Source organism: Oryctolagus cuniculus, chromosome 15 (assembly GCF_051225735.1).
Source record: "Oryctolagus cuniculus isolate XC-2025 breed Fujian yellow rabbit chromosome 15, ASM5122573v1, whole genome shotgun sequence".
Lineage (NCBI taxonomy): Eukaryota > Metazoa > Chordata > Mammalia > Lagomorpha > Leporidae > Oryctolagus > Oryctolagus cuniculus.
Genome location: NC_142881.1, coordinates 20,009,671 through 20,035,754, shown reverse-complemented (window position 1 = coordinate 20,035,754; position 26,084 = coordinate 20,009,671). Strand labels below are relative to the sequence as shown.

Genomic DNA, 26,084 nt, shown 5'->3' with positions numbered 1-26,084 from the left:
TAAAAGATTTATTTATTTTCTTCAAAAGGTAGAGTTACAGAGAGGGGAAGAGACAGAGACCAAGAGATCTTCCATCCATTGGTTCACTCCCCAAATGGCCATGGTGGCCAGAGCTGGAGCTTCTTCCAGGAGCCCAGAGCTTCTTACAGGTCGATCTTCCATCCATTGGTTCACTCCCCAAATGGCCATGGTGGCCAGAGCTGGAGCTTCTTCCAGGAGCCCAGAGCTTTTACAGGTCTCCCACATGGGTGCAGAGGCCCAAGCAATTGGGCTGCTTTCCCAGGCCATTATCCAAGAGTTGGATCAGAAGTGGAGCAGCCAAGTGCTCAAACTGGCTTTTGTAAGGGGACACTGGCGCTTCAGGAGGAGGCTTAACCTACGGTACCACAACACCTGTTTTATAAATAAAGTTTTTTAAAAACGTTTTATTAAAATACAGTATACACACCAAGAAATACACTTACATGTATAGATCAATGAGTTTTTTGTCATCTGATGACTCTCATAATCCACATGAAATTAAGAATAAAACATTTCTAATACCCCAAGAGTCTTCACTATTCCCTCCTCTGTTTATTCTTTTTAACATAGGAAATGAAAGTATGATTCATTGAAGCAATATTTATAACTATATGCCAAATGATCTGGCATCAACACAGTTTTTATCCTCTATATATTAACTACAACAAGTAAATAGAAAACGTGATATTTGTCTTCTTGGGTCTGGCTTGTTTCACTTAGCATAATGAGCTCCTGCTAATCCATTTTGTTGCAAATGTCAGGATTTCATTCTTTTCTGTGGCTGAGTACTATTCATTTTTTTTAATCTAGTCATCAGTCAATAGACATCCGGGTTGAATAAAGTTTTATGTGAACAGAACCCTTTCTCTCACAAATTGTTTATGGCAGCTTTCACACTGCAGTGACAGTTAAATAGTTTTAACAGAAGAATGCAAAATCCAAAGTATTTGCTATCTGACCTTTATAAAAAAGTTTGCCACTTGAGGCTGGTGCTGTGGCACAGTGGGTTAACACCCTGGCCTGAAGCGCCAGCATCCCATATGGGCGCCGATTCAAGACCTGGCTGCTCCACTTCTGATCCAGCTCTCTGCTATGGCCTGGGAAAGCAGAAGTCCTTGGGCCCCTATACCCACGTGGGAGACCCGGAAGAGGCTCCTGGCTCCAGGCTTTGGTTCGGCACAGCTCAGCCGTGTTGCGGCCAGTTGGGGAATGAACCATCGGATGGAAGACCTCCCTCTCCCTCTCCCTCCTCTCCCTCTCCCTCCCCCTCTCCCCCTCCCCCCTCCCCCTCCCCCTCTCCCTCTCCCTCTCCCTCTCCCTCTCTCCTCTCCCTCTCTCCTCTCCCTGTGTAACTCTGACTTAAAAAAAAAAAAGTTTGTCACTCTCTTGTTTAGCTTGTGAAACAGAGAAACTGACACATTACCCATTAAATGTCTTTGCGATTTTTCCAGGTAAAAGTGAATATAATTGGAGAAGTGGTTGACCAGGGAAGTACTAATTTGAAAATTGACCATCCAGGATTCAGCCCCCATGCTGCAATCTATTCAACACGTCCTGATGTTAAGTGTGTGATACACATCCATACCCTTGCAACAGCAGCTGTAAGTCAAGGAGGGGCCAAAGCCAACAGTGACTTTAAAACTAATCTGTTTAATGAATGTGTCATTTTGAGTTTTTAGAAACAGTGCTGCTTTTTTTTTAAACAACACTTCTTACATAATATTTGGCACAGCATTTAAATTGAGTTGTATCCCTAAGAACTTTTTTATTTTTTTTTTTCTTTTCTGGAAGAAGCAAATAACTAAAGCAGGAAGTGAGTTAAGTATAAACATAGTGAATAGGCCCAGTACTTCTTGAATCAGATCTAAACCTAAATGGACCTAAAGAATCAGGTTCCTATGAAAATGTAGTTAGTAACTAAATATGTGATCTTGGTATGGACCCAAATAGGTATCCTCCATGAAGTGTGGGATCCTTCCAATTTCTCAAGAGTCCCTTATCCTGGGAGATGTTGCCTATTACGACTACCAAGGGTCACTTGATGATCAAGAGGAGAGAATTCAACTGCAGAAAGTTCTGGGACCAAGTTGTAAGGTTTGTAGTAGAGTTTCTATGTAAGGAGCTATTTTTGTTACTGCTGCTGTTGATGAAAACAGTGTGAGCTATGCTAGTTATTTAAAGTGATTGCTCTGGGAATTCTATTTTAGGTGCTGGTACTCAGAAATCATGGTGTGGTAGCACTTGGAGAAACAGTTGAAGAAGCTTTTCATTATATTTTTAATGTACAGATAGCCTGTGAGATTCAGGTAGGAAAATTATTCTCCCCCACCTTCTATTGTTTCCTTATTTGCTTGTTTTGTTGGATTTTGTGTTTATTTCTGAAGCCCTATTGGTTAGTGATTTTTTGTTTTATGAGAAATCCTGCCCTACTTAAGTATAAAAAAGGTTGTCAACTTAGCTTGGGCCGACACTGTGGCGTAGCGGATAAAGCTGCCACCTGCACTGCCGGCACCCCATATGAGCACCAGTTCAAGTCCCAGCTGCTCCACTTCTGATCCAGCTCTCTGCTATGGCCTGGGAAAGCAGTGGAAGATGGCCCAAGTCCTTGGGCCCCTGCACCCACTTGGGAGACCCAGAAGAAGCTCCTGACTCCTGGCTTCAGATCAGCACAGCTCCAGTCATTGTGGCCAATTAGGGAGTGAACCATCGGATGGAAGACCTCTCTCTCTCTTTCTCTCTCTCTCTCTCTCTCTCTGCCTCTGCTTCTGCCTCTGCCTCTCTGTAACTCTGCCTTTGAAATAAATGAATAAATCTTTAAAAAAAAATCTCGAAATGAAAATAGGGAGAGAAGAAATTAAAATTCACACCCACATAGAATTGAACTATCTCATAAACATGATTTCTGTCTGAAACCTACATTTTAAGATAGTACCACTGTACACTTGTCTGTGTTGACCCTTTAATGGTGATGCTAATTGAGAAACAGAGGTGGCCACAAATCATCATGAATCAGATGTGTTGTGGCTGCTTTTGTAAGACTAGGGCCAGACATTTTATGAATTCATGCAGTTTCCAACGATTCCATATTAGAATTATCACAATAGTTTATTTATTAACCACTTTTTACTTCAGAGAAGTTGAATGTATTCAAAGACCCTAGTTTTCCTATTAAAGAAAATCAAGCATATTCTCTTGAAGCAAATGATATCTTAATGTATCAGAAAGGCTACAAGAAAGGGGGAAAAATGTTCTTTCGACTTTGTCTTAGCCTTTAACGGTCCTCTCTCTTCTCAAATTAAGCTACGAAAAGCTCAATTAATTTGAGATAATGACTTGACAACTCTGCATAAATATGCTAAAATCCAAAGTATAGTGTCTGTAATCCATTAAAGTTATAATTTTCAGCCATAGTATTAACTGAATAATCATGGGAAAACTTCAAGAAAATAATTTTTAAATTTGGCAAGAGAATTCAGCTGCTTGGTGGATGTTAAAATATATGACTGTAAATGTGTTTGCCATCAAGGAACTACAGAACCCCTAAAAGTACCCTTTCCGGATAGATAGAAAAGATACTGGGGCCGGCGCTGTGGCATAGAAGGTTAAGCCTCTGCCTGCGGTGCCAGCATCCCATTTGGGCACCAGATCGTGTCCCAGCTCCTCCACTTCCATCCAGCTCCCTGCTGATGGCCTGGGAAAGCAGTGGAAGATGACCTAAGTGCTTGGTCCTCTGCACCCGTGTTAGAGATCTGGAGGAAACTCCGGGCTCCTGGCTTCGAATCAGCCCAGCTTTGGCCATTGTGACTATCTGGGGAGTGAACCAGTGGATGGGAGATTCTCTCTCTTTCTTTCTCTCTCTCTCTCTCTCTCTCTCTCCTCTTCCCTTCCCTTCCCTCCCCTCCCCTCCCCTCCCCTCCCCTCCCCTCTCCCTCTCCCTCTCCCTCTCCCTCTGCCCCCCTCTCTCAGTCTGTAACTCTGCCTCTAAAAAAGATAGATAAATCTTTAAAAAAAAATAAAAAGATATTCAGCTGCTACCTGCACAACACTGTTGCCTTGTGTTCATAGTTGATAAACTGAACAAGTATTATGGATATTTGCCAAAATGGAATTATTGCACCTTTTTGAAAGTAAAATACTCATTACTGTCTGTATAGTTTTGGCTCTCTGTGTATTTTACCATTGACTACAGGTGCAGGCATTAGCCGGGGCAGGTGGAGTAGACAATCTCCTTGTACTGGATCTTCAGAAGTACAAACCTTTCACTTACGCTGTAGCAGCATCTGGAGGAGGTGGTGTGAATATGGGTTCCCATCAAAAGTGGAAGGTTGGCGAGGTGGAGTTTGAGGGGCTGATGAGGACTCTGGACAACTTGGTACGTGACAAAGTAAACATGATAGTGAACATTGAGTCTGTCTTCCAGTTTGAGCCACTACTTCCAGTTCCATAACCGTAGTCATTATATTGTACTTATTATTTTACTAACACTTGAACTTACTCCTCCTATTCAACTAAAATTTTGCATACTTTGACCATTATCTTCTCACTCCCACCCCGAGCCCCTCTTAACAACTGTTTTACTGTCTGCCTCTATGAGGTTAACTTTTTTAGATCCCACGTACGAGTGAGATCATGAAGTATTTGTCTTTCTCTGCCTGGTTTATTTCATGTATGTCTTCCAGGTTCATCCATGTTGTTGAACATGACAGTTTTTCTTCTTTTTTAAGGCTGAATAATATTCCATGGTGCATGTGTAGTGCACATGTGCAGCACATTTTTTACTTATCCATTCATCCATTGAAATACACTTAGGTTGGTTACATTTCTTGGCCATTTTGACTAACACTTCCGTGAACACAGGAGTACGGATAATCTCTCTGACATACTGATTTCACTTCCTTTGGATATATACCTAGTAGTGGGGTTGCTGGATCATATGGTAGATGTATTTTTAGTTTTTTGAGGAACCTTCATCTGTTCCCCATAATGGCTGTATTAATTTACATTCCCATGAACAGTGTACAAGGATTCCCTTTTCTCCACATCCTCTGCAATATTTATTACTCACCATTTTAACAGACATTCTAACAGGTGTGAGGTGGTATCGCATTGTGGTGTCAATTTGCATTTCTCTGACGAGTGATGCTGAGCATTTTTTCATGTTCCTGTTGACCATCTGTGTGTCTTTTATGAAATGTCTATTGAGATCCTTTGCTTCTTTTTTAATCAGATTATTTCTTTTCTTGGTATTTATCAGTTTGAGCTCCTTTTACATTTTTGAATATTAGCCCTTTATCAGATGTCATCTTAAGATATTTATCATGTTCCATAAGGTGTCAGAAGGCAGATTGCCTTCTGACTCAGGAACAGAGTCTTAAGTGAGCCCTGGGATTTGATTCCCCCAAAACCATTTTATAGGCAGAAAATATTTCTGGTCAGCAGAAACAGTTTAGAAATTACCTTTGTTGGGAACAGTTGTGTGAGTGCAAATAGCAGTGTCAGCTGGAATCAGTTTTAACCAGATCATGATATTTGCTTAATTTCACTTTATTACTAGAGGTAATATGGGGTTTCAAAGGATGTTTTCACATTATTTGTTTTTTAACAGAGGAGCCTGTTTGAATCATTGTTTAAAGAATTTTAATTGAAATGCTGTGTTGGTATATCTTTGATTGCTTCAACTGTAGTTTTTTCCTTGCCTCAGGGGTACAGAACAGGCTATGCTTACAGACACCCTCTCGTTCGAGAAAAGCCTAGGCACAAGAGTGATGTGGAGATCCCAGCAACTGTGACTGCTTTCTCCTTTGAAGATGATACAGTACCACTCTCTCCTCTCAAATACATGGCACAGAGACAGCAGCGTGAGAAAACAAGATGGCTGAACTCTCCAAATACTTACATGAAAGTGAATGTGCCTGAGGAGTCTCGGAATGGGGAGACCAGTCCCAGGACCAAAATCACGGTATGCCACTCTTTTACATAGTTTGTCTCTACTAAATATTTTGTCTAGTTACTCATGCATTAAATGTTCTGTATCAAAATTATTAGCAGGGTAGAATGTTAAAAATATCACCATCATTTAACAGATATTAACTTTGTGCAAGGCACTGTTCTGAATGCATACATGAATTATCTGATTTAATTCTCCAAATATGAAACGAGTGCTATTTTTCTCTGTTGGTGAACATAATCATTTTTAATGGTGAAATCTGAATCTGAATGCAGACAGTCTAATTTAAGTCTAGTTCTTACCCACTACATGATCCCAAATTTGTAGTTTATACATTTCACCATTTAATTAAACCTATAAAAATTCCAACACTTAATTGTGCCAAAATGGCATGAATTAGTGTATATGGCTGCCATTAGGCAAGATATAAGTGGAGAACTGGATTATTTTATCTTTTTCAGAATTTTGCTTCAAATTTGGTAATTTGTTCTCCAGGTACTCAAAGTTCATTCATCCTATCATAAATTCAGTATAAATAGTAGCCTTCTTGAAGGATTATAATGTGGGATAAATCATAATTACAAGTTATAAAGTCTTTCCAACCTTGGGATACTACTGTGCTATGTACCACTGTATTATCCCTATTATAAAATAGTGATTGAGGGCTTAGCCAAAAATAAAAAACAGAATCTGGAAAACTAAATCTTAAGAGATTCCTTGAAGGAGGTTTTGGTGATTTCTTGGCCATATCATCATCTCATGAAACTTCAGTGCTGTAGACAGAGCTCTGAATGTGAGTTAATGTGAGATCATACATTATGCCTGTGCTTGAAATAGTTTTAGCATCATATTTTCAATTGCCAAGAAGAGAAAGCTTAACCAGCAGAATAACCAAATATTCAAGTGAATAGTAACAGCATTTGTGTTTTTTAAAAAGTGAATGCTGATTGTGAGACTTTCTAACTAGTATGAAATCTAAACTAATTGACCACTAAGATACAGCTTAGTGAAAGTCTTTAAAAGATTGACAGTATATTCTTCCTTGAGTGTGTAAACAATTATCAAGTACCTACTAATACTTCCTTAATACAAAGCTTCATTCCTGAAAATTTTGTATCCTTTCAGTGGATGAAAGCAGAGGACTCCTCTAAAGTTAGTAGTGGAACTCCTATCAAAATCGAAGATCCAAACCAGTTTGTTCCTTTAAACACAAACCCAAATGAAGTACTAGAAAAGAGAAATAAGGTAAGACATGGTCTTTTAGGCATGGAGAACATTTTAACTCTGTTTTATGTTTAAATCACTTGTAATTGAATCTGATTAATATCAGACTTGAAAGTTTGAATGCAGAAGAATTTGACATATAATTCATTATCATTTTAGCTTATATTGGATGTTTCTCCCCTTGTGCTGGCTATTGGTGCACAGGTTCCATGGAGAAGTATTCAACATAGACCTTCCTTAAAGTGTTCCGGGGTGGGGGGGTGGGGGGGGATGCAGTTCTCTAACGATATAAGACAAAGAAGAAAGGAGATTAAAGTGAGCTTTAGGAGGATGAAAGAGGGGGGAATTGAAGAGACTGTTACTCTGGAGTGGTCTAAATAGTAAGTTTTTAGAAAAAGAAAGCAAAGATCATCTCTGTTGTTGCCTCCAAGAATCACTGTTACTGTGTTTCAATTCAGATCAGAGAACAAAACCGATATGACTTGAAAACAGCAGGACCACAGTCTCAGTTGCTTGCTGGAATTGTTGTGGATAAGCCTCCTTCTGTAAGTTTGAAGCAGTATGACATTTGTTTCTAATCTATCACATCAGTTTCTTTGCTCTTTCAGTTTGAGTATTTTTACTAAGGTTAATATAAGCTCAAATTAAAGAGTCAAATACTCTACCCTCAGTTCTCAATTTCCAAGGGTAAGAACTTTTCTGTTCCTTTCATCACTTATAGCACATACTTTTGTGTTTCTAAAGATTCTATTTTGCCGGTGCCGCGGCTCACTAGGCTAATCCTCCACCTTGCGGCGCCGGCACACCGGGTTCTAGTCCCGGTCGGGGCACCGGATTCTGTCCCGGTTGCCCCTCTTCCAGGCCAGCTCTCTGCTGTGGCCAGGGAGTGCAGTGGAGGATGGCCCAAGTACTTGGGTCCTGCACCCCATGGGAGACCAGGATAAGTACCTGGCTCCTGCCATCGGATCAGCGTGGTGCGCCGGCCGCAGCGCGCCAGCTGCGGCGGCCATTGGAGGGTGAACCAACGGCAAAAGGAAGACCTTTCTCTCTGTCTCTCTCTCTCACTGTCCACTCTGCCTGTCCAAAAATTAAAAAAAAAAAAAAGATTCTACTATTTTATAGTTTATCAGTTTTAGACCACAGTTATTTTATTGAATCTGTTATTGGTTATAAGAAGTGCCATTACTTTATCACTAAGAGAGTTAAAAATTACCTCCGTTTTGCATTTTCAACTCTTCCTCTCCAGCACTTAGATGGTGCCTGATGCCTGTGATTTTCAAGTCTTACCAGACTTCCATTAGGCAGTGAGCGTGCTTCCCAACTGCATCCTTTGCAGGACTACGTCTTCACCATTGTCAGCTCTGCCATCCACTCTTCCACCTGCTTTCCCGCTTCCAAAAATGTGTTAACATTTCTTATCCTCTGCTGTCTCCTCCCTTCTTTTGTCCTTAAAAGTATATAATTTTTTTTCTGTTTCTTTACTATTACATTAGTAGGGTTTGGGAAGGGATCAGAAATAAATGCATGGATTCAAACTTCTAGGTGAATTTCTTCCATGGAGAAGATAGCTACAAGTCTGTTTCCATAACATAACATTTAAAGAAGTTCTTTAGATACAGTTTCATTTTCTAAGTCTTTTTTAAAGTGTTTTTGAAATGATGCAATTCTTGGTTTTTCAAGATATTTCTTAGTTATGTAAAGCTTATTAGAGCTTGATTTAGTTTTATTTTTTAAAAATTACTAAAGTTCACCTAAATGGGCTTATTAAGGAAACATCACTGGTAGTTTCAGTCCATTGGATCTGCAGTCCAGCTGAAATAATTTGGTAAGAATATTTTCATCAAGCCATGCTAGCTTGTCATTTCTTGTGATTGTTGTAGAGAATCACAGTCATCATACTTATGTATGGTTTTTGCATGTGTTATATGCGTGTGTAGATGGATACAAATTCACAGTAATGAATTGTTTTTTTCACTGCAAGACCATGCAGTTTGAAGATGATGATCAAGGCCCACCAGCTCCTCCTAACCCATTCAGTCATCTCACAGAAGGAGAACTTGAAGAGTATAAGAAGACAGTAGAACGTAAACAACAAGGCCTGGAAGGTTAGTGAATTTTTGTATTAGGCCTAGGATAACCACAATGATGCAGAGTTTTGTGTAGGAGTTCCAAGCTCTGGGCTTCGACTTCACCCATCCTCCATCACTGTGGCCATTTGGGAGGTGATAGCAGGCAGTCAATGTTTTTGTTTTTTTTTTTTTTTTTTTTAATTAATTAATTAATTTATTTATTTTTGACATGCAGAGTGGACAGTGAGAGAGAGAGAGAGACAGAGAGAAAGGTCTTCCTTTGCTGTTGGTTCACCCTCCAATGGCCGCCGCGGCCGGCGCACCACGCTGATTCGAAGGCAGGAGCCAGGTACTTATCCTGGTCTCCCATGCAGGTGCAGGACCCAAGCACTTGGGCCATCCTCCACTGCACTCCCTGGCCACAGCAGAGAGCTGGCTTGGAAGAGGGGCAACCGGGACAGAATCCGGTGCCCCGACCGGGACTAGAACCCAGTGTGCCGGTGCCGCAAGGTGGAGGATTAGCCTAGTGAGCCGCGGCGCTGGCCTGTTTTTTTTTTTTTTTTTTTTTTTTTTTAAATATTTGTTTCATGCTCCGTTGTTCTAGGTCATCTGTCAGTTCTATACTGAGTATAGGTAGGGCTAAAATGCATAGAACTGCCACAAGCCATATACTTTTGGTTTTTTTTAGAAGTATAGTAAGTTTCTTATTTTTTAAAAACAAATTTATTTATTTGAGAGAGTGACACAGACAGAAAGAAGGTTCCCATCCCGTTTTTTACACCCCAGGTTCCTACAGTGGTTGCAGGGTTGGGGAATGAAACTGGGAGCCAGGAACTCAATCCAGAGCCAGAGCTGGGAATCACACACAGGCACTCCAAGGTGGGCTGTGAGCATAGCAACCAGTAGCTTAAGCACTAGGCTAAATATCTGCCAACCATGTATCTTAACATAGCGAGAAAGCTGTTCTTCCTCAGAGATCAGAATGAATGTTAGCTATTTTATAATAAAAGGTATAAAGTGAAGTTCTTAGATGAGAAAAAACTACTAGCCCAAATAGATGTAGATATACTAATAGATTTAACTATTTCAGAGTAGATGACTTTACAAACCTTCTGTTTTGAAATAATTATAGATTCATGAGTATGTGGTTTTACTGTTTTGTAAAATCTTGTTCTGGGTGTCTCAAGGTACCAATATTATCATTGCAAAATCGAAATTTAAAATACACTGCTGGGGTGGGCATTTGGCACAGCAGTTGAGATGCTGCTTAGGATGCCTGGAATACCTGGGTTTGAGTCCTGGCTTTGTTCCCAATTTTGGCTTCCTGCCAATGCACAGTCTGAGAGGCAGCAGATAATGGTGCAAGAATATGGGTTACTGATACCCATGTGGGAGACCCAGATTGAGTTCTAGACTCCTGGCTCTGACCTGACCCAGGCCTGGCTATTGCAGATGTTTTTGGGGGTGAACCAGTAGATGGAAGATCTGTGTGTGTGTTTGTGTATCTGTGTGTGCCTTTCAAATAAATAAATTTGTTTTAAATAAAATGCTAGAATTTTTATGTGACTTCCCTTAAGCACACAAATACTGTAATGAAATTTATGAACCTTAGTAATTTGGGGGGATTGTATTTAAGAATTGCTGATGAAAGCATCCTAACCAATTGAATACTAGCTCCTTTCTTCTCTAGAGATTCTTCTTTTTAACAAGGGTTCTTAGTCTTGAGTCTTGGAAAAGCTTCAGATCATCCATGAGCCACCTGGAAAACACATCTCTCATTGTATATGATACACATTTGGGGAAGAGGGGTTCAGGGTGGAGATAGAAAGTGTATGACATGGGCCAGCGCCACAGCTCAATAGGCTAATCCTCCGCCTGTGGTGCCAGCACCCCAGGTTCTAGTCCTGGTCAGGGTGCCAGATTCTGTCCCGGTTGCTCTTCTTCCAGTCCAGCTCTCTGCTATGGCCCGGGAGTACAGTGGAGGATGGTCCAAGTCCTTGGGCCCTGCACCCGCATGGGAGACAGGAGAAGCACATAGCTCCTGGCTTCAGATCAGCGTGGTGTACCAGCCACAGCGGCCATTGGAGGGTGAACCCACGGAAAAGGAAGACCTTTCTCTCTGGCTCTATCTCTCACTGTCCATTCTGCCTGTCAAAAAAAAAAAAAAAAGAAAGAAAGAAAGAAAGTGTATGACACAAAAGATTAAGAGCATCCATAACACAGAATTGAGATTTTTTACTTAAAGCCAACAAGTTAAAGAATTTTTGTTCATATTAAATATCATAAATCATGCAGAAAGAACTGACAACATTTCAATCATCCAAGTAAGAGTTTTTATCAGGGTGGTAGTGCCTTTGTCACAAGAGGGATGAACTGGACTCATTAATATAGTCACACTAAACATTCTAAATGGTATTATTGAATTGTTTATTCTAACATAAGGTTGGAAGCTTTTGTGTCTTTTGTATTTTGTAAAATGTCCCTCTTTAATCTCTTTATTTTTTGAAAGCCTAAAGATGCCAGGTAACAAGCATTGCACTCTAGTACCATTGCCTTTGACGTATAACTTTGTAAATAGTTTCTTCCACATTCATTTGACCTTTGAATTGGCTCACTAATACTGCTGTGACAGGAATCACTAATTGAATATTGTCAACAATTCAGTGAAGCATTCAGCCTCATTAACGCAGCGTCATTGGCAAAGCTTCATGGTTCCTTTCATCTGGCTGCTTGGTGTATTTCGGTTTTCCAACACTAGCAGAAGCTAAATGCGTCTATATTATTTGCCTGGGCTGCCAGTGGCTGTGCTTCCTTTGTAACCCTGTATGTAAAATTACTGTTTGCAGCCAGAAACGTTAACCCATTAATCCCCTTAATGAATAAAGGGATAACTAGTAGCATGCTCAGCTCATTGCGGAAGAATTTCTCATCTTTACATTTGCAGGCAATTGATATTTGGACTAATCTCCCTGAAATCTTAGGCTGCTTTGTTTTGTTTTGCATGGCTTTTAACTAAACTCTTATCCAACAGATGCTGAGCAGGATTTACTCTCAGATGACGCTTCATCTGTTTCACAAATTCAGTCTCAAACTCAATCACCGCAAAATGTCCCTGAAAAATTAGAAGGTATTCATTGTGATTTCCCAAAGCATTCACTGGGTTAGTTTTGAGAGTCTGCTCTCCACTCCCTCTCCCCCATCCCCCTTGTCATTTACTTTCATGTAAGGAAATTGAACGTTCTATCGCAGTAAGTTTGCCATTGGTTTTACTGAAATCTGTCAATAATTTTATATTCTTTAAATAAGGTGCTACATTTGTTCAACATTTATATTGCTATACCTTAATGTGGATTTTGGCAACCCATAATTCCTAAGAATTTGTGGAATTAAAATTGATTAGTCATGTTTTCCAATCAGTACATGAAATCCTTTTCCATTTTCATTGCTAAATAACTCCAAAGCCAAAGAAAAGTACACGTTGTCTTCCTCATTCATTCTGACTTGATTTGCAATGATATGTCATGAACCTGGAATCATCAAGTTTTCACTTTTTGGTTTAATGACTTCTTTCCCTTCCTCTTTATATCTTATAAGAAAATTAGCTTCATGCTAATAAATCCATAGTCCATTAAAGTAATGATCTATCTTTACTGAAATAAAAGTAATGCCTTCACACATAGCTGAAACATTCCAGTTTTGTAAAATGAAGCAGAAATGTTAGTTATATAAAATAACCTGTAACCCTCCCCTTTTGTAGAAAACCATGAGCTATTTTCCAAGAGCTTCATGTCCATGGAAGTGCCGGTCATGGTAGTAAATGGCAAGGATGACGTGCATGAAGTTGAAGACGAGCTTGCTCAGCAAGTGAGCCGATTAACTACAAGCACGACCATAGAAAACATCGAAATTACCATTAAGTCTCCAGAAAAAATTGAAGAAGTCCTCTCACCTGATGGCTCACCTTCAAAGTCACCGTCCAAGAAAAAGAAGAAATTCCGCACTCCTTCTTTCCTGAAAAAGAACAAAAAAAAGGAAAAAATCGAAGCCTGAGTGGAGTTTTTCTATAATTATTATTATTATTACAATGTGACATTGCACATTTAAATACCACGTTTAAGTTGATCATTAATATGCAGTGGTAGATCAGACTGGGGGTATGTAGCAAACTGGACTTAATGAACTGGAAAAAGATTTTACTTAAAGAAAAACATTATGACAATAGTTTTAAAATTCATCTCATTTTATATGTCCAAAATGGCCTTGAATTTTTAAACAATTGTAGTTTTAATTAGATCTGCCCTTATGAAGTATTATCAGTTCATCACAGATATCTGTCTGAATTACTTCAGGCTTTCTCAATAGTATGAGTCAGAAGGAAATTGCCAGTGAACAAATGAGAATTTTTCTTTCTCAACACCTGCTCACTTGGCATTCAGGTTATAATTTTTTTATCATGATTGTGGACTATGTCTTTTGGGTTCCCATTGTTTCAATGGGCATTAACAGAATGTTTTAAAAGCTTGTAAGACAAGAATCTATATAGCATTAGTATACACTGGCACATAATTTCTTTTTAAGGTTTTAAGAAAAGATTCATTTGGAATTTTATTCATAGTATAAAATTTCCTCACCTGAAGTAACTTTGTTTGCCAAAAAAAAGTCATTTTAGTAAACTAATTTTTGAGAACTTCCTTTTGTATTAGTTTAGAAAGCCCCTTATTTTTCAACAAAGGGGATTTTGTACACATAACATGGATTATTTAGTTTAACTCTGGCAAAAACAATTTTTATATGTTGAAATGTTTGTATACCATTCAGTATAAAAGTGTCATAAGCATAATAGCCAATCATTTAATAGTAGAGCATATTTGAGGCTGCTTGGTACTGAGCATACTTAAATATAATTCAAGAATCCAGGGACTTGGTATCAGAAGGGGATTAGAGCATATAAAGATATATCTAGATTCTTATTTGAACCTTATAATGTATTTTTCTGTTAGTATTGCTAATGAACAAAGAAAATCTCATATGATAGCCAAATGAAAAGAGTGAAAGGGAAAGTGAAAAATTAAGGGAACAAACAGTGGGACACGGGAAAACTGTTAGCTTGATAATGACTCACATTTCTGCTAGGACGTAGAGTGTGATTTGTTGGAAACATGTCTCAAATTTCTGAAATTCTGCTGTTCTGCCAAAATCAATGTCTTTCTGGGTTAATATTTGTGTTGTAAAAAGGTCAGAGCCTTGTAACTTGTGTATCCCTAGAGGGAAGCACTAGAAGACGTCTAATCCCACCAGTGAGAAAACTACCACTAGTTGATTTTTTTAAGAAATTTTTAGTCTTTTGGTTAACTTACTTCTTAATGTACATACAAACTTAAACCTAAGCTTAATATAGTTTTGCCCCCTCTCACCCAAGTGATGTCACAAATCAATGTGAAATCAGTGATCCAAAATGGTCAGTGGGTAAAAATAACCCAAAGCGGTTTTGGAGGGTGAGTTGGCATGCAGAGGATTACATTGATTGCAGTGCGTGCTGGGGCTGGTTCTGTCAGACTGTGTGTGTACAGTGACACAGAGCTGAGATGGAGCCTGGAAGTGTCTTTCTGGATCTCACTCACTACTGGATCAGTGTTTTGTTCTCTTAGTGGAAACTTTCAGTTGCTTAACTCTGAGCAATTTTTTAAAAATGTTCTACATCATTTATGTTGTATTACAATGTATGTAGAAACAGTAACCTGTGAACTATGCTTTTCCATAACTTTTTAAATATATATATATCTAAATGAATGCCATGTGCATAAATATTTTTTAAACACAACAGTAAAACTATTGCACCTTTCGCTGATGCCTCTATTTACTGCTTTGGCATAATGAATGAGCCAGTGAACCTGTGTCCTGTGGAAAAATGTATAAATGTTATCTGATATTGCTCTTAGATGTAATGCTAATTAATGTTAAATCACAAATAAACAGTATTTTAAATATATGGATTTGGGATCATGATGTTTCCTTTCAGGAGTCGTTGCTTAGCATGTTAGCTGAATTTTACACATCAGTGAAACTTTGAATAAGTAAGATTGATGCTTCTGCATAAGGAATGTCGTGAGAAATATATTTAAAGATTAGATGAAAATTAATGCTATGTGTGCAAACTTTCTTGTACCAACTCATATTGGAGGAAGTATTTCCTAAGGTGTATTTTTTGTCTTGGTAAGATATGATGGTGTTGGCCAGCGCCGTGGCTCAATATGGCTAATCCTCCACCTGTGGCGCCGGCACACCGGGTTCTAGTCCCGGTTGGGGCGCCAGATTCTGTCCCAGTTGCCCCTCTTCCAGGCCAGCTCTCTGCTGTGGCCCGGGAGTGCAGTGGAGGATGGCCCAAGTGCTTGGGCCCTACACCCCATGGGAGACCAGGAGGAAGCACCTGGCTCCTGGCTTCAGATCAGCGTGGTGCGCGGGCCGCAACTGTAGTGGCCATTTGGGGGGTGAACCAACGGAAAAGGAAGACCTTTCTCTCTGTCTCTTTCTGTCTCTCTCACTGTCCAGCTCTGCCTGTCCAAAAAAAAGGTATGATGGTGTTAGGATTCTGATAATCTGAATTGTATTCAAATCTATGCAGGTAGAAGAAGAGATGTTGCAAGTTTTATACTGAGTTTGTACATTACTTCCCTCTGATGTTTTAAATTATTATACAAATTACAATGTGTTACAGTAAAAAAAAATAGAAAATAGCTTGCAGTTTCACCACATTTACACTTTTATTTACCTTCCAGTCTTCGTCCAATTATATGTGTATTTTCTACATCTTGATAGTCATGGTGAGAATGTAATTTTTATTCAGGGATATTTTTCTGCTTAATAAAGAATAACTCATAATAGATTTTCAAACTAAGTCCCTCACATAAATAAGTTCTTGAAATTTTTTTCACTTTGTAGAGTTCAAGAGGGAAAGTCATGTTAATTGAGGGTTCTGGTTAATCGAAGCCTTTACTATAATTACCCATTAGAAAAATGAGGGGCTTGGATAGAGAATAGATCTATAGTTTTGGGCATATTTAATTATTACCTTGGCTTGTAAATAACTGCGTGGTGAGATATGGCTGTTTTAGAAAGATGTTCATTTCAAAATTCCCTTCCATAAAGCAACAAAGGCAATTATCCTCAGTTCTCTCTCTACAGTAAATAATAGCTTGAAAAATAGAAGCTTTGCCTCTATTGAGTAAGTGTTTTCATTCATCAGGGCATAGAGAACCAAGAACTAAATGCATTAAATTCTGAAAGCACTGATTTCCTTTAGTTTTTAGCATAGGCAGAAAATATATCTGGTTATTTTTTAAACTTAAGGATGATGTATCACACATCTAAGTTGCAGTGTTGGCCAAACTGGGATTTTAAAAAGAACAATCTTCTTTTTGGCCACTAGAGGGTGGAATAGACCTAACAATCCACTACATTTCCTGTCCCTGCACCCAGCTTCCTTTTTCATGGCGTCTGTAGACACCATGTCTGTTGTGAAATACCCAAAACCTGGAAAAGAAGACATTCCCTTGTTTACCATTCTCTTCACCAGATTGTTCTTAACTGTAGTGTTCTATCAGGTCCCATTGCACTAATAAAGATTGTCACCCATGACAACTGTGAGGTCTACACAAAACCCACTGAAAAGAAACTGGTAGAAAGTGACTGTCAGAGGAGTTTGCATGCCTACAAGTGACACTATATTGCTTATTTCAATAATTGGCAACTTTTTCATTGAGGGAATAATTTATGATACCTGTATTTTTTATATATGTTGTATGTGCCAAAGAGATGCTGATTTAACTCGACAGGGCCTTCCAGCATCCCACAAAGTAGTTGATATTATCCCCATTTTGCAGATGGTTAAAATAAGGCTTGAAAGAAGATGAAAAGGAGGTGTTCCTATTTCACCCTTAGAGACTCAGATTTCTAAATTACTGATGCCATCTGTGTGCCGATCTCTCTGTGGCTCTAGTGTACATTTTTGTGGTTTTTCAGGGAGAGGCAATCCCCTTTGTTTGGACAAGTCCAGCAATGATGAACACATATTTTGTTACAGGTAAATTTTGATAAATTGTTGACTTGATTTGGAAGACCTTTTCCCTAACAAAAACTCCAAGGAATGAAGAGATTGATAAATACCTGAGAAGTGGATAGGATGGCCTGTGGGAATTGCATCTTTTAGGATGAAAGAACAAGTTCTTGAACCTTGAGAAAAACCAGGATATTGATACCTTCGCTGAAGATGTACCAAAGACTTGGAAAGAAACCCTTTATCTTTGTTTCTTTTTGATTTGCAATATTGGAAGCAGGAGAGACATTCTAAGGCAAGTTTTGTTTTAAATGTTTTGTGTATTTACTGGAAAACCAGAGTGACAGGTCTTTCATCCCACAGGGATGGCAGAGGCCCAAGCACTTGAAGTATCATCTGCTGCCCCCTAGGAGGCGTTAACAGGAAGCTGGATTGGAAGCAGAGGAGGCCGGCGCCTTGACTAACTAGGTTCACTAGGCGCCGGCACACCGGGTTCTAGTCCCAGTCGGGGCGCCGGATTCTGTCCCGGTTGCTCCTCTTCCAGACCAGCTCTCTGCTGTGGCCCGGGAGTGCAGTGGAGGATGGTCCAAGTACTTGGGTCCTGCACCCGCATGGGAGACCCGGAGAAGCACCTGGCTCCTGGCTTCAGATCAGCGCGGTGTGTTGGCCGCAGCGGCCACTGGGGGGTGAACCAACGGCAAAGGAAGACCTTTCTCTTTCTCTCTCTCTCTCTCTCACTGTCCACTCTGCCTGTCAAAAAAAAAAAAAAAAAAAAAAAAAGCAGAAGACCCCACTATGCACTGCAGGCCAACCAAGCGGCAGCCTAACCTACATACACCACACTGCCCGTCCTCATGAAAGTAGCTTTAAAGACCGCAAGTGTACTACATGAAATTACAGTTTTATTTAAATAAATATGGAGATCGTCTCTGAGAAAAACCAAATGTATAGTTACTAGAGATAAAAGCAAGAATAAGCCTTTTGGGGAACTTTTAATAGGAAAAATAAGTTTGCAAATTTAGCTGTATTGTTAAGAGTTTCATTTCTAAGAGATGACCATTAGGGGGCAATACTGGGTCCAAATTCAGTTTTAGTTAATTGAGGGAACTTAAAAATATTTTCAAACTTGGATTTAGAACTTTATTCTGATTATGCATTCCTAGGTCCCATGTAAAGCTGAGAAAAGTTCGTAGATGCAAGATTATTTCATTCATTACTTACAGCCCAGTTATCTTGTTCTGACTTAAAGAGTCAGTCATTGAGGAAGGTTGTGCTTGTCTGATGTCATACAGCTCATGAGGGCTAAGCTAGGATTTGAGCAAAGGTATTCAAAATCTGCATTTCATGCTTTTCTGCTAGACAACAGTCACCCTTGGAAACCTATCACAACAGGAACAGAAAAATACAGAGTCAGCTAAAGTCTCCTGCAAACTGATATTTCAAAGTTTGTTTTGGGACTAGTTGAAAAATACTTTGCAAGACCAAGCCTGTATTTATTTATCATACTTTTTTTCCTAAAAGTTCAAGTTGTTAGATACTCTGAGAGTTTTGAGTATTAACTTCCAAGTTAGGATGCTGATTGCCTTACTGTTAGAACCTATAATAGTTTAAATAGCATGTGTACCTTAAATGACAAACTGGCACATTTTATTTAAAGATTTATTGCATTTATTTATTTGAAAGAGGGAAAAAGAAGAAGGGAGATCTTCCATCTGCTGGTTTACTTCTCAAAGCCAAGAGCTAAGAACTCCATCTAGGACTCCCATGTGACTGGCAGGGACCCAAGTACTTGGGCCATCATCTGCTGCCTCCCAGACACATTAATAGGAAGCTGGGTTAGAAGGGGGGGAGCTGAGACTCAGACCAGCATTCACATGTGAGATGTGATTGTCCCAAATGGCCAGACCAACCCACTGAACCACAGTGCCCACCCTGGCACAGTTGAATATTCTGTCTGTAGCAAAAATATTCATCTTATCTAGCAGAATAGTATAGGTGGATGTAGCTCCAGTCCACAATTATCTTTGAGACCTACATAATTTCTGATCAGGTCGGTCTTAATACAAAAGCTATTGTGAAGATTATTAGGCTGGATTTTGTTTCTAGATTTTATTTCCTCACAAACTACTTTTAGGTATTGTCATTCTCCTGAGTCACTTTAGACCTTGCTTGTGATGGCAGGAAAATCCCTTGTTCTCAGTCCTAGATAATGCCTGTCACTAGGCACAATGCTAGTTCCTTGCCAAACTCCATGCCTAAAATTAATACCATAGATTTTATTAATCTCATTTAGATTGCACTAAAGAGTATTAAATTTCTGAGAAATCACTCTAGATTTGTTGAAGTGATTTTGAAATGGCAAATAAGAATCCATGTGTGATGCAAACCTGGGGCACCAGACAAAGGGGCTGACAGACAAGTTTCTTCCTTAGGTTTGTCAATTTCCATTAGATTCTGCCTCTCAAAAAGCTAGTAGACAGGTGAGCCCTGAAGAACACTTCGGAGTTGAATAATTGGATTCCTTACACCCGTGTCCCTTCAGGTTGATATTTTAGACTTGAAATTTTCAACAAAAAAAAAAAAAACACTTGACTTTCACAAACCAGTAACAGATATCCTAACAGTGGGATGGGACTGGGGAAGTGGTGCAATTATACATTGCAGGAGTGGAGAGGTCAACTTTTCGGTGAATTTCCCTCTGACCTCTTGACTTAAATTATCCTTTCTGTTTTTTTTTTTTTTTTTTTTTTTTTTTTTAAGGTAGTGATCATGGCATCATGGACCTGGGGCTGCGGTAATGCTTTGCGACTCTTCTCTGTCCGTCCTTAAAGGGAAAGCATTTTGGTCTGCGCACAGGCTCTCGTCTAAGAGTTGTTTTCCCAAAGCGGCAGGTTCTGAGGCTTCTCACCGAGCAGGAGCGCTGGAGGAAGTAGCTGCACTCGGTAGCTCACCCCTTTCCTGTTGAGTAATGCCTTACGGGTTGGGTTTCAGTGGTGACTGCTCCGATAGACTTGGGCACTTCGGGACAGATGACCTCCTTGGTTTTATGAGAGAACATGTAGATACAGTCAACTTGTTGGCAGGCACGGGCAAACCCTTCCAAAGGTGTTTACTGGACTAACGAGTTAAGATTAAATATTACTTCTACCTGGTTTCTGTTTTGGAACTGTTGGCTTCAGTTGTTTCAACTGAAATAAAAGTCATTTGAAACTAAGACACCCAAGAGTGTATCCCAGATATTATCTAGTGATATTTTTGAAGGGCAAGGGCTTGGGGCACCCTAGGATATGAAGCCTGTTAAATTACTTAGCTTAAAATATATTGTGTATGGCCAGCGCCGTGGCTCAATAAGCCTAATCCTCTGACTTGCGGCGCCGGCACACCGGGTTCTAGTCCCGCTTGCCCCTCTTCCAGGCCAGCTCTCTGCTGTGGCCCGGGAGTGCAGTGGAGGATAGCCCAAGTGCTTGGGCCCTGCACCCGCATGGGAGACCAGGAAAAAGCACCTGGCTCCTAGCTTCGGATCAGCGCGATGTGCCAGCAGCAGCGCGCCGGCTGCGGCGGCCATTGGAGGGTGAACCAACGGCAAAAGGAAGACCTTTCTCTCTGTCTCTCTCTCTCTCTCTCACTATCCACTCTGCCGGTCCAAAAAAAAAATATATATATATATATATATATTGTGTGGTGAGATGTCTTGTTTTTGAAATATCTTTTAAATAGTTACATATTTTACAACCAGGTAGATGAAATGATTTTGTATGTAGGTATGGCCCTGTGTCTCTGTTTTGATCTTTAGGTTAATATTGAGCAAGAGAGCATGCACATATACTTGCCAGAGTCAGGCTGAGCATGGCTCAATTAACTGCAGAACAGGGCAGACTGGGTGGGGCGAGTTCTGGAATCCTTCCCACTCACTGAGCAAAGTCAGGTGTTCAGGAGAAGGCTTGAGCTGAAGAAGTTGGGAAGCCCAGCCCGGCAGATAAAACGTGGGACCTGGAGGATGTGGCAATCAACCCAAAGCTCAGTCTGGTAAGTGGCCTGCACCAGGGAAGCCAAAGTCTCCATCAGGAATCTGCAGCAGGAAAGCAGAGTGCTACAGGCATGTAGGAGGTGTCTGAGCCACCGGCCTAGCTTCAAGAGCAGTGGCAAGATCAGGGCAGGACCTGAGGCTTAAGAAGTCCACTTAGCACTTCTTCAAGACAGGAACTCAGATGTCCGGAAAATGACAGGCGGGGATCCTGGCACCAAAGCTGAGGTATCTGATAATGCCCGGATCCCAGGAACCAGGCAGTGCTCAGAGCCAAGACAAGGCCCCTGCTGGCCTAGTGACAGGCTGGGCTTGATGCTGAATGACTTCCAGAGCCAGACACTGGAGCTCCCTCCGTTCCTCCTGATTCCGCCTGCCTCGTCGGGACTGGCTGTGCAGATGACAGCCAGGTGGGCCGGTCAAGAGGCCCAGCTGTTGCAGAGGAGCCCTGTGGAGACCAGGGAGGGGCCTGGCTTGGCTCCGCACCAGGGAAGCAGCCTCCTGTGCTAACGAGACACAGCTGTGCGTGGGTGCAGCCGGCCGAGGAGTGGACCATTCACACCAGAACCTACCTAGGTGGACCAGCAAACACTAATGAACAAGGGCAGGTGCTACCAACACTAGCGGTGCAGATGGCCCTGTGCTCCTTGGGAACTGTCTTTCCATATTTGGAGGCACAGTTCCACCATAGAAATGTTTCCCTTCAGTGACAGCTGTGGACTCTTACTGGTGTCACTGTTGCTGGGTAGGGGAGAATCAGAGTGGTCCGTGTGTCCTCCCCCTCCAAGAGATGTGCTATGATTCTGGACCAGCAGAACAGCTTTGATTCCGTGTGGGTTGAACTCCGTAACCCTGTGGTTTGGGGAGTAGCCTCTTGTCGCTGTCAGAGGCCTCTCATTTGTCTCACCACACTTGTCCAGATAAGAACCTCTCAGCTCACCCCTGCAGCCAACCACGTGAGAGAAGCGCTTCCTTGGGGCCGTCCCTGTAGGAGCTCGGGTCTGTCTGCACCATCTGGAGGGCCCAGGAGGTTGCTGTGGGAGTCATCCACCCCTCCACTCCTGCAGCCATCCACAGAGGGCCTGGCCCTACCCACAGCGAGCAAGGCCTCTTTCACACCACCCGCCCTAACCTGACTCCCCAGCAGGCTGCCTCCCCAGCTCTCCAGGCCCCTTCTCCGCCTGGCCCCACTGACGGAGGATGTCGCCTTTCGCAAAACACTTCTTTACCAAGCGCCCGTAGCACTCCCGAGTCACGCTGATCTTGGCTCGTCTGAAGCTCTTATTGATTGTGTTGCTGTGTCTGTCCTACAGGACTGTGAGCTGTGAAACGGCAAGGACTGTACCTCCTTCATCCCTTTGTCCGTCACCACATTGGCCAATAAGAGGTTCTGCACTTCTGTTGCTCATCACGGACACTGGGCATGTGGATGACATGATGGTATGATGGTATCAGGTGCACAGCGAGAAGACAGTGCAGGTGAGGAAGTGGTTCGGGGTGAAAATGCTACATGGAGCAAGCAATGCCTACTCCATATTGTGGTTATATTATCTCATTTAATCCGCAGTCTTACACCAGAGGGTGATTTCCACCGAAGGGAAACAGGTTTAGAGACTGAGAGAAATCATGTCTCATTTCACCACCCAGAACATGTGACAGATCCAGAATGTGAACTCCAGCGCTCTCACTGCTGTGCCAGATTATTTACTGAATGCAGCCTTCTCGCAAAGCCTTCCCCAACCCGTCTCTGTCACAGCTCAACGGACTTCTAGGTGAGGAATAAGGAAGAGTTTACTCTCAGGCGAATCGCCTGGGCAGTCCAGCAGTATTCACTAATCCACAGCAGAGAGGGATTTCCTGAGCAAAAACACAAATTAGTTTCAGTTAGGAAACCAAGGACAGCTTTGGGGATGTACAAAGGATAGGAGATGGCACTGGTCTTGCAAACCCTACTACAGAGATGCTAGCAAAACCAGTGATATGGGGGCAAGTATTTGGTGTAGTGCTTAAGACACTACTTGGGGTGGCGGAGTGGAGGGCAAACAGCGCCGTGGTGTAGCGGGTAAAGCCAACGCCTGCAGGGCCGACATCCAATATGGGCGCCAGTTCGAGTCTCAGAGCTCCACTTCCGAGCCAGCTCTCTCCTGTGGCCTGGGAAAGCAGTAGAAGATGACCCAAGTGCTTGGGGCCCTGCACCCACGTGGGAGACCCAGAAGAAGCTCCAGGCTCCTGGCTTCAGATCAGCGCAGCTCCGGCCATTGCAGCCATTTGGGGAGTGAACCAGTGGATGGAAGACCTCTGTCTCTCTCTGTGTCTCTATCTTTTCCCGCCTCTGCCTCTGTAACTCCGCCTTGCAAATAAATAAATACATCTTAAAAAAAAAAAAAGCAGACACTATTTGGGATGCCCGCATCCCATAGCAGAGTGAGGTTCAGGCCTACCTCCACTTCAGATTGCAACTTCCTGCCAACGCACACCCTGAATGGCGGCAAGCGGGTGATGACTCCAGTGCTTGCCTCCTTGCCGCCCAGGAGAGACGGGGGTTCAGTTCCAGTTCTCCTGGCTGTGGTGTGACCCAGCCCCAGCTGCTGTGGGCATTTGGAGAAAAAAAAAAGATGGAAAAGTCTTCTCTCCCTTTCAAATAAAATGAAAATAAGTTTAAAAAAAGTTTTAAAAACAGTGATATGGTTACTAAATCGTGATCAACAGTAACATTTTTGAATTCATGTACTGTTCATTATAAATTCACCAACTGTTCATTTAACTAAAGACTGCTGTCACTCATAGCAGATGGCATGTTATAATTCCATGGATAAAAGATGTGTATAACAGCTAGATTTACTAAGCACTAAGTACTTTTTTTACTAAAAATTATTTCTAAGATATATTTATTTATTTGAAAGTCCGAGTTGCACAGAGAGAGAGGAGATGCAGAGAGAGAGGAGAGAGAGAGAGAGAGAGAGAAAGAGAAAGAGAGAGTCTTCCATCCGATGGTTTACTCCCTAATTGGCCACAATGGCTGGAGCTGTATTGATCCGAAGCCAAGAGCCTGGAGCTTCTTTGGAGTCTCCCACATGGGTGCAGGGGCCCAAGGACTTGGGCCGTCTTCTACTGCTTTCCCAAGCCATAGCAGAGAGATAGATTGAAAGTGGAGCAGCCGGGTCTCAAACCGGTGCTCATATGGGATGCCAGCACTTCAGGCCAGGGCGTTAACCCACTGTGTCACAGTGCCAGCCCCACTAAAAATTATTTTTATGCTTTTTTAAAACATATTTTTAGGTTAAACTCTTTTTTAAAAAAAATTATTTATTTGAAACGGAGCGAGAGAGAGAATCTTCCATCCACTGGTTCACTCCCCATGGGTGCAACAACTGTGGCTCAATCCGGGTCTCTTACGTGGTTGCCAGGGGCCCAAACACTGGGGCCATCTTCTGCTGCTGTTATCAGGGAGCTGGATCAGAAGTGGAGCAGCCAGGACTCGAACCAGCACACATGGTTTTTATTTTATTTCTTGAATCAAATTTCCTAATGTTGAACAATCACATATTAGAAACTCAGAAAAAACAAAAATGGTGATAATTAGGGGAAGCATTTCTGTCACATCGATATTTCATAACAACCAACACTGGATAACAACGCATGCCCTTTGCGTAACAAAAGGGGGGCAAGACAGTTTGTTATTTGCTTGTAATATCCCTGAAAGTCTAAATGAAGAATCAGTCACACGGGGTTGTCCCTAGGACAGCGACCTGGCCTGTGTGGGGAGGGGGCGATTTGAGGTGGGTGGGATGGAGACTTCACCAAAATCTTTCTACCTGTTTTGTCTTCATCTAGACTTTTCACTGTGACCCTGGTATATATGCTACTTTTATCTGACTCCTTTTTTATTTTTTGTTTGTAATCTATTTTAAAAGCTTAAATGCAGTCTGTGTGTACAAATCTGTGTGTGTGTATATATATTATATATTAGATCCCAAAAGTCCCTGAAAGCGGTCAGAGGTACATGATTATAAACCTGCTGTCTGGCCAGCGCCGTGGCTCACTAGGCTAATCCTCCGCCTGCGGCACCGGCACACCGGGTTCTAGTCCCGGTCGGGGCGCCGGATTCTGTCCCGGTTGCCCCTCTTCCAGGCCAGCTCTCTGCTGTGGCCCAGGAGTGCAGTGGAGGATGGCCCCAGTACTTGGGCCCTGCACCCCATGGGAGACCAGGATAAGTACCTGGCTTCTGCCATCAGATCAGCATGGTGCGCCAGCCGCAGCGGCCATTGGAGGGTGAACCAACAGCAAAAGGAAGACCTTTCTCTCTGTCTCTCTCTCTCTCACTGTCCACTCTGCCTGTCAAAATAAATAAATAAATAAATAAACAAACAAACAAACAAACCTGCTGTCTGCACATTTCATACATGCTCATCATAACCTACCAGAGGTACAGCGTCTGCCAGTGGCCAGCCACCAGCTGAGTGGTGCCATTTATCTAAAGGCCCACATGTCAAACATCTATTCTCACCCAGAGTCCCCACATACACCCCAAAAATGATGGCCTTAGCATGACACACCGTTTCCATATCTGCCCTGGCTAGCTTTGGCCTTCAGCCAGATTTTTTTTAGTCTCTTCCCAATGTCCACTTCATTACTCAACTCTTATCTTTCCAATGTTGCTCCAAATCATCTTCCCACTTAGTTATAGCTTCACCCATATGCAGTTTGAAAAGTTTTGGTGTTATTGATCGCTGTGTAACAAATCCC

At 41.7% G+C, this 26,084-nt stretch overlaps 1 protein-coding gene across 18 annotated transcripts in view; it reads left to right on the top strand.

Annotated features, from left to right (window-relative positions):
- Positions 1–15,250, top strand: part of ADD3 (adducin 3) — a 173,904-nt gene extending 158,654 nt beyond the window's left edge. For 7 of the 18 annotated variants that reach the window (XM_051824169.3, XM_051824172.3, XM_070057237.2 and 4 more), the window contains 10 exons: positions 1,473–1,622; positions 1,972–2,115; positions 2,229–2,327; positions 4,211–4,393; positions 5,723–5,980; positions 7,094–7,213; positions 7,651–7,737; positions 9,174–9,297; positions 12,293–12,421; positions 13,019–15,250. In XM_051824169.3, coding sequence (XP_051680129.1) covers positions 1,473–1,622; positions 1,972–2,115; positions 2,229–2,327; positions 4,211–4,393; positions 5,723–5,980; positions 7,094–7,213; positions 7,651–7,737; positions 9,174–9,297; positions 12,293–12,421; positions 13,019–13,311 — 1,587 coding nt within the window. In that variant the 3' untranslated portion in view covers positions 13,312–15,250. The remainder of the gene's footprint in view (positions 1–1,472; positions 1,623–1,971; positions 2,116–2,228; positions 2,328–4,210; positions 4,394–5,722; positions 5,981–7,093; positions 7,214–7,650; positions 7,738–9,173; positions 9,298–12,292; positions 12,422–13,018) is intronic. The other 11 variants (XM_070057246.2, XM_070057249.2, XM_070057239.2 and 8 more) reach the window with 2 other exon arrangements.
- Positions 15,251–26,084: the final 10,834 nt, after the last annotated feature.